The sequence below is a fragment of the Pituophis catenifer genome, unplaced genomic scaffold (genome assembly GCF_029215685.1).
Source record: "Pituophis catenifer annectens isolate HBS135680 unplaced genomic scaffold, rPitCat1.0.hap2 SCAF_1, whole genome shotgun sequence".
Lineage (NCBI taxonomy): Eukaryota > Metazoa > Chordata > Lepidosauria > Squamata > Colubridae > Pituophis > Pituophis catenifer.
Genome location: NW_027256881.1, coordinates 183,140,286 through 183,149,190, shown reverse-complemented (window position 1 = coordinate 183,149,190; position 8,905 = coordinate 183,140,286). Strand labels below are relative to the sequence as shown.

Here is an 8,905-nt window from a genome sequence, read left to right as displayed (position 1 = left end):
TTATTTTTGGGCAGTGATCCCACCCAGCACAAAAATTAACTGGATTACGTCATAAATCTAAAATATCTTTTGTACTATGGCTTTAATCCAAACATTTTTTGGGGGGAAGGGAGAAATAATTCAGATTATGAGGCCTTCTAGATGATGCTTTGGGCCTATATTCACAAAAAATTTGCAAATTAAGATTTGACCCTTTCCTACTTTTAATTATTCTTTTTACGATTCACTTTTTTATCTAGTTCAGAAATAACCCTTTTAAAATTCATTCTCTCTGTGCCAGTAATCACTTACAAAGTCCCATTGATATTGAACACAAAACAAAGAAGTCAGAGAACAATTATAATTCCAATAAAATTATATACAAATGTACGCATTAATTAGGAAAACTTACAAAATTAGATATATTCAAAATTTAGAACTGTCAGATTCAAGTTGTATCCCAAATTTACATACATATACAAGTGTTTATAAAATCTCAAAAGTTCTCTCAACTGGGTGCAAAAATTACTCATGTACTCAAAATATTAAAAAAGATTTAAGACTGGAAGGAAAGAGTGAGAAATGTAAACTTAAAAAAAAACCACAACAGAAATATTTATTGTATCATATACTTTTTTTATAAAGTGCTATAATAACTGTTATTGTGGCATGCTCTTTCACTTATCTTTCTTTCTTAGTAAAATATATTAATGTATTATGATCCTTTTTTAAAGACTTCCTAAAAGTACCAATTCTAAAAATTAAATTAGATTAATGTATCTATGGGTAGGGAACCCATGCATTGCATATTGGCTTTTAACTGAAAATCAGAAGAAAATATGGCTTTCAGTATTGAAATTTTGTACTAATTTTAGACTGTGGTCTTGAAATTGCATCATTTTTTCTCCTTGCTGCATCATCCCTTATGGATGCAGTTCATCTTGTTATTTGTGAGATGAGGCTAGTAAACCGAGACCAAACCCTAATCTAATCCCTAACATGGCACATTTCAGGACTGGACATTAATGTACATCTGAAATAATTAGATTTTTAATGTCACAAAGACTGATTCCGTTTCCTCTATTTTTCTTTGCTTTATTTATACTAATGAATATTAATGAAATATTCATATTGCCATTACATTATTTCAGTTAGCAATTTTTTTGCACCACTTCCTTGGAAGTAAAATCCATGAACAAACTGGGATTTACTTCTCTGTTCACAGAAATAGGATTGTGCTATTACTACCATCTTTGTTGGACAAGATAAGCAGTTTCAATTTACATAGCACAGAAATAATTATATTTTTAATTTGGGAGAAAATAATTTAATACCATTAACTGACCCTGTACATTTTTCTGGAAGATCTCATTTTCAAATTTAAACCTCACAAAAATTAATTTGTTGAATTCATAATGTTACACGGTTATTGTCTCCAAATAGCATGGTATTGGGCTTGGAAAAAACATTACTTCCTAAAGAAAAAATGCAAGGTTTTTTTTTTTTTGGCACCAGAAGTATCTTTCAATCTCTTCCATCTTATTTACATAAACAAGAAATGGAAGATTTCAAAACTAAGTATGCATTCAATTCATTCCAAAAATTATCTCTGTAACAAAACAAAACAAAACAAAAAAAAGAATGTGAACACCAATTTATGTTCCATGTGGGAACTAATCCACAACTGATAACTCATTCTCCCATAAATGGGGGGACAAGGTCCCTTCTGAGTAAACATGTAAAAAAAAAACAGGTGGCTAATCAGGAACCCAGTCCAAGCACTTCAGTCCCAGCGATTTGAAAAAAGGCTTACTGGAGTATACTATACTGTTAACAATTTGACTTTTTTCAACGAACAATGACAGGATGAGACTATTCTTTTAGGAATGAACAAAAGGACTCATTTCTTCACACAGCCAAGTTCATGTAGTTTCAATTACAATACAAATGTGTATGTATTATCACATCACTCTTTGGCTTAGAACTTGGCTCTATTGCTAACTTTAAAAATACTCTTTTTGTCTACTTTATCAATGATCAGACCAAAATGCCATGTTTTGAATGTAGAAAGTGCAAATATACCCAGTTACCTGTTTGCCTCCAAAAACAAGCCACTTCAGGTGCCAAGACTCCAGTCTCCCAGGGGTCATGCCCATTGCCAGCAATGGCAGCACAAAGAAGGGTCCAAACAAGATCAACTGAAAGTGCATTTCCAGAATAACAAAAATGCAGTTGTGGCCAAGCCATAATCTCAAACCACATGCCACCAGATTAATTTAGAATCATAAATACAATTCAAGATAACCTGCAGGAGTGCATTTGTTAACATACAAAGTCTGTTGTGAGTTCTTGAGAATATTGCAAAGAATCATCAAACCGGAATCGTTTGGAGACTGTACTGCTATCTTCTGGAATATTCTCTTTATCTTCTTGTTCAATGCATGCTCCATTAGACATGGGCCTGTTATTAATTCTCTCTTCTATGCTCTTATTCATACTATCATATGCTGGAGAAGAACTGGGGTTTTCTTCAGGGGTATACCATAGTAAGAATTCTCCTTGCCTAAGCCAAGAGTGGGACAGGCAGGCCTCTGCTGTTGGTCGCTCTCTACAAAGTAAAAGAAGAAATATGTAGATTTAAGATCTGGAACTTAGGTTACAATTGAGCCACAAAAATGGATAGTTCACTACCATTTAGCACTGGCACAGACTATCAAATAGAACTATCTGTCCACTAGATTTGACAGGATACAAAAGGGAAAGAAAGAGGGTTTATTCCATTCTCCTCCATAACAATTTCAACACCTGCTTCTACATTCTTCAGTGAGCTATGTAATCCTAAACAAAAGCCAGTTACTCTAAATCAGCTCTTTTATCCTAGATTTCAGAAACTTATCAGCCAGGAAAAAATACTGACAAGAGGTGAGGAAAAACAACATAAAAAGTCCTATCACTGTTCTAATGTAGTATTTGAATCAGGGGATGTCAACCAAATTGACCAGTTATTGCTACCTCTGTAATGCCCCCTAAACACAAACATTTACTTTTCTGATTAATCAACAGGTAGAAATACAGAGCCCAAGATAGATCCAAAGCCCTCTTGTCCATTATGAATATTGGAAATATCCATTATGAAAATATTGTCCTTATCCTGCCTTTCTTTCTAATGGTATATTAATGTTAAAATATTTTCTCTAACCCTCTATCCCCATAAACTTACTCAGGATTTTTAACAAGGAGTTTTTGGATGAAATCTCTGGCCAATGATGAAACGGAAGCAAATGTTTCTTCTGAATAATCCACATTGACTTGAGAAACGTTGAGGTATGTTTCTTGCTTATCTGCTCCCATAAATGGAGATTCATGTATAAGCAGCATGTATGAGATTACACCCACACTCCTGAAATTAGAGAAGATATACTTTTTTCATGGATGTTACAAATGAAAATATTTCTTGCCGATAAGTAACAGATGCTAAAACATTTTTTATCTTTTTATTGCTTTTTCATTTACTTATTAGAAAAAGTCATTCCAATTATGCTAAAGTTTTCATATAATTGGATTACTGATCTGATAAAATAAGTTCCTGAAACATTTAATGTTTTTGCTTACATTTTCCACATAGAGGATCAGGCACCAGGATATTTGTCTCATCAGTGTCTTATAACAAATGTTAACTTGATTATATAAGAAACAAAAGCCTTTTCATAAAGACTTTACAAATCCTGGCAAGCATGTCCCATGCTAAGACACAATCTAATTCTGCAATAAACCAAAGGGAAGTCACCTGCCTGATACTCAATCCAAAAGATAATTGTTACAGTGAATAGAAGCAAATCCCAAACATATTCCATTGTACTTGTAGAGATAATGTGAATCGCACACAAAACTTCCAGACATCAAACTTGAAATTAGTGAAGACATGAGCAGAGTTTGAGGGCCCAAGGTCTGCAATTCAAGCATATTTTTCAGGAACAGGACTTAAGGATATGTTCTGGTAGAGTTCTAAAATTACCAAAAAGTGATTTGAAGTGGGATTGGATTATTGGAGCGGGAAAGAGAGGAGGATTGCTTCTGAAAAGTAAGCAACTATTTTTCTTATCCATATCCAAACTCATGAAAACCAGTTCTGTATAGGAGTTAAGGGCACCAGGTTTAGGATTAGGGTTAGAGTGGACCTCTATGCTTGCCACTCACATGTCCCCTTCCCCTGCACCAGGCTGGGCCGCCAAGCTAGAAAGTATGGGGACCACTGATTTATACAGTAAACTTGTTTCACCTGAAATTCATATTACACTCAATAGAGAATCCAAATAAATATAAGACAGTATGATGGTATTTCTGATCATTGAGGAAAAGTCAGAAAAACAAAGTTGACAAACCATCATCAGTTTGATACAAAACAGTAACTTATTTAACAGATTTTAATTAATAATACTCATAGATGACAGCTCTCATTTAAATTAATCACCAACAGGTGATGCTTAAATATACTGAAGCAAACATACATGGAAATCTGTTTTATGTTGTTTCCAGCTGGAAAAAAAAGTCACAGGAAATAACTGTCTGCCCCAAATTTACTCTCTAGTTCAGTAAGATCATAACTTGCTAACTGAAGGCCATTAGTGTTCAAAAAGGATTTTAAAAGACTAATGAGAAAATCAATAAGCTTTTAAGATGAAACTATATAATCAAGGTATTAAAGTTGCTTTAATCTTTTAAGAAATTACCTTACCATATGTCTGTTGCTGTAGTAATGGGATCATAATTTAAGACTTCTGGTGCTGGAAGGAAAAGATACCGTTAAATACAGTATTAAAATAATTTTATCGTATGTTCAAGATAATCACTAATCTGCCACACTATTTTACAATACACTGAGAGTGACATACAGTTCACTAAAGATATTATTTATCTACAAGAGTGACTGTATAAACTGACTGTATATACCCAATACACTAAACCATAATGTTATTTATTTATTTATTTATTTATTTTATTAATTTAATTTGTATACCGCCCTTCTCCCAGAGGGGACTCAGGGCGGTGAACAGCCAAAATTAAAAAGCATACAAATACAAAAGTTAAGATAATTAAAAAAGAATTAAATCATTAGCTTCCCAATTTAAAACCCCCAAATCCATAAAATTTAAAATCCCAATTAAAAACCATTTAGGCTAGGCCGGCTTGGTGGAATAAAAACGTCTTCAGGGCTTTACGGAAGGTACTTAACTTTACGGAAGGTACTTACCCACTATGTTTTGTAAACTACGTATAGCTTAGTATGCTAATCTTTCAGTATTCTTATTCTTGCCAACTATTCTGATTTTTCCCATTTATTTCCAGGAATGTTGCTTTAGCTAATTTGATTTCATTTGTGCAAACCAGAAATGGTCTTTTAATTTTTTTTCTCATAACGCACCTATTCAGCCCACATAACACATAGAGCTATACATGATAGTCAGTACCTTAACTGCATCTGGAGGCTGAGTGGCACATCAGCCTGCTAACTCCTATTACTGCTTGCACTGTCATATTTTCAACCAGCTGTAGCTTCCTGATGGTCTTCAAGGGCAGCACCACAAATATGCATTGCAATAATTCAGTTGTGAGGTGACCTGGGCTGCCTGAAGGACCTCTTTTAGGTATTGGGAAGTGCCTACCATGTTTCCCCGAAAATAAGACTCAGTTTTATTTTCTTTTGGGCTTGAGAATAAGCACTCGGGGTGCTTATTTTCAGGGAGATATTATTTTCTTGAAGTGCAGGAGGTAAGCATGGGGACCGATGGGAGTGGGAGCGCGGCTACTGCTGGCCCTGCTCTCTTTGTCCCACTGTCTGCCTAACCACGATTGAATGGCCGAAGCTCTTGGCATGCCCTAGCCTCCACCCACCCTGCCTGCTGGCCCAGCTGCTGCTGTGACACTTTTTGGCTGTGGTGGGTACTATGTTGGACACCAAGCAACTGCCCATGCTGCTACTGGCCTCATGGGAGCTCTTCGCCCTACTGGCAGGGCGGGTGGAGGCCGGGGATGCCAAGAGCTTGATCCCGATTGAGGTCGTGGGCAGGCAGATAGTGGGACGGAGAGGGCGGAGCCGGTGGTAGCTGCCCAAACACTTTTTGCCCAGAGGGAGAAGAAGCTTTGTCTGCTTGCAAAGGGGACACTCTGAAACAGAGCTAGTCGCTCCATTTCAAACTGTCCCCTTTACAAGCACATGAAGCTTTGAATCCCCGTCATTTCTCCGTCTGGGCAAAAAGTGTTTGGTCGCCTATGGGGCGCTTGGGAACGGATCAGAGGGAAAGGGGAAAAATGAGCATTCATTTCTTAATACAATATAATTACAGGAAGATTATTTCTTTATAACTATTTGTATATACTATGAAATTGTGATAATATAGATCTTTGTATTATATTTATACACCATTTCTGTATACAACTCTTTTTTTATTTGCAAAGAGACCGTATCCCCCTTCTTCAAATGACTGAAGACTTTACAATACAACAGGGAAACCTTCCAACAAACGCATAATTACCATATTTTTCATACTATAAAACGCTCCGGGTTATAAGATGCACAATAGCTTTAGAGGAGGAAAACAAGAAAAAAAATTGCCCATTCAGCCCAGCCCATTCAGCAGTACCATGACTCATTTGCCACTGCCTGTTCACCACCACCCCCGTTCGCCATGACCCATTCGCCGCCAATTGCCATGATTGGTGGCGAAAGGGGCGATGCCAAACAGGTGGTGGCAATAGGGGGCAGAGATCCCTGCTGCCTAGAATAGCTGATCAGCGCAAAAAAGTAAACGAAGTCCAATATAGACATACTTTTATGGTTATATTATGTTTTTATTATGGGGCATTCATCTCCCATTAAAAATGGTTATGCACCTGTAGGGCCACAATTTCTCCAACTTATTTTCAAGTTATACTTTTTTCATTTGAAAAAAAAAAACATGCTTTATGGTCACTTGAAGAACATCTGAAGGTGAAAGGTTGTTTTAGTCTTGAGAGCAAAGGAACTGACATTCTTCTAAAAGTCTGGCTAGTGCAATGTCAGGGAAAATGCATTCAAATAATATGTGCAAATTACCTTGATATTCAGGCGTTCCAACAATTTCTCGTAGTTCACCAAAATTTCCAATCTTCCGAGACAAACCAAAGTCAACTATTTTTATATCACCAAGAGGACATACACTACTCAATAAAATATTCTGGGGCTACAATAAATAAACAAACATTATTGATATGTAAATGAATTGATTAATCATTTATATTATATTTGGAAATGTATACATTATTGCATGAACAAGGCTACCTATACTGGGATAATCCCAGTGGAATCAACAAAACTCTAAATGTAGGTGGCTGTCAAATAGCTCCTTAGTAATAGATTATTTATTTTCATAATAAACCTAAAGAAAGATCCCAGCCTTTTAGAAATGTTTAAAAAAAAGAGATCAAAAGTTCAAAACCTTATTTTTAATTAATATCCCACGTGTTCAAAGGGAAGAAATGGTGGGATGGAAAACAACTTTTTTTTTTAATTTGCCTCTTCTAATTCTAAAGTAAATTAGACCATAAAGATAAAGCTCACACAGTTTTAACACTTTGCTATTAATCTCATTATCAGCATACATTCTAAAGTTATAAAATTGCAAATAGCTACACGACTCTTTCAAAAGCAGCCTGCAGTTTTTATTTGTAGCTTTCCTAGTTAGAATTACTTCCAACTAACAAGAAAAGCAAATGAGAAAGCGAAAAATCAGTTTTTAGACAAAATCAAAGAGAAGGGAAACAAACGGAAAAACTAAAATATTGGGTAGAAAACTGTAAGTAATGCTGGCTCTAAGTACTTATTTAAATATTTGGTTTTTTTAAAAATAAGCATTTTGAATTTTTATCCATTTGAAATCTTAACAATTCTTTACATGATTATTTGGCTAGTTGTATATCTAATGATATAAAATTTTTTATTAAAGATTATGAAATGGATGTTGCTTACCTGAACATCCTTTCTGGGCGCACTGCTGAAGAATCCAAGAGCATGGGTAATATCCCCTCAGCTTGCCTGAAGTACTGAGTGCATGTCACTTTAAGAACTGTTGACTTCTCCCCCAGGGACTGGCTGAGGCTCAGTTTCTTTCACGAAGGATAGCCCAACAAAGAGTCAAGTCCATCCGGGATCGACAAGCAGAAGCTGACAGGGAGGGTTGGATTCTTCAGCAGCGCGCCCAGAAAGGATGTTCAGGTAAGCAACATCCATTCTCTGGCGCGCTGCTTGGAAGAATCCAAGAGCGTGGGACGTACCCAAGCAAGTGTCATACGGGAGGGAAGGCTGACTGCTCCCGGTTGGCTGGATTCGAGATGACAGATTGTAAAACACGTCGTCCGAAGGACGCCTCAGCCGAGGCAAAGGAGTCAATTTTATAATGGCGTACAAAGGGCGTAAGCGAAGTCCAGGTGGCTGCTCGGCAAATGTCAATAACTGAGGCCTGAGTGGCCCATGCAGCTGATGTCGAGGCGCTCCTCGTTGAATGAGGAAGGATGTGACCAGGCGGAACCTTGTTGTGAAGTGCGTACGCCGTGGAGATACAAGCCTTGAGCCACCGCCCAATGGTGGGCGAGGTGACCTTGCGACCCATGGAGGCGGGTAGAAAAGAAAGAGCGCTTCCGACTTTCGGAACGGCGAAGTCCTCTTGATATAATGCCGGAGAGCTCTCCGGACGTCAAGAGTATGCCATTAGGCCTCTCTGCGATGACGAGGACGTGGACAAAAGTCCGGCAGGACCAGCTCTTGTGAGCGATGGTAGAGCAAATTAATTTTGGGCAAGAAAGCGGGGTCCAAGCAGAGTACGACCCTATCCGTATGGAAGAAGCAAAGGTCAGGGCGGACAGACAGAGCCGCGAGCTCGGAGACCCTCCT

The 8,905-nt window shown here is 37.2% G+C and overlaps 1 protein-coding gene across 1 annotated transcript in view; it reads right to left on the bottom strand.

The window, feature by feature from the left end:
• Window positions 1–497: 497 nt before the first annotated feature.
• The window catches only part of STK17B (serine/threonine kinase 17b), a 42,049-nt gene continuing 33,641 nt past the window's right edge, over window positions 498–8,905 (bottom strand). Inside the window, exons 5-8 of the mRNA XM_070956833.1 lie at window positions 7,073–7,199; window positions 4,715–4,763; window positions 3,200–3,379; window positions 498–2,587 (exon numbers count right to left, since the gene is read on the bottom strand). Coding sequence (XP_070812934.1) covers window positions 2,302–2,587; window positions 3,200–3,379; window positions 4,715–4,763; window positions 7,073–7,199 — 642 coding nt within the window. The 3' untranslated portion in view covers window positions 498–2,301. The remainder of the gene's footprint in view (window positions 2,588–3,199; window positions 3,380–4,714; window positions 4,764–7,072; window positions 7,200–8,905) is intronic.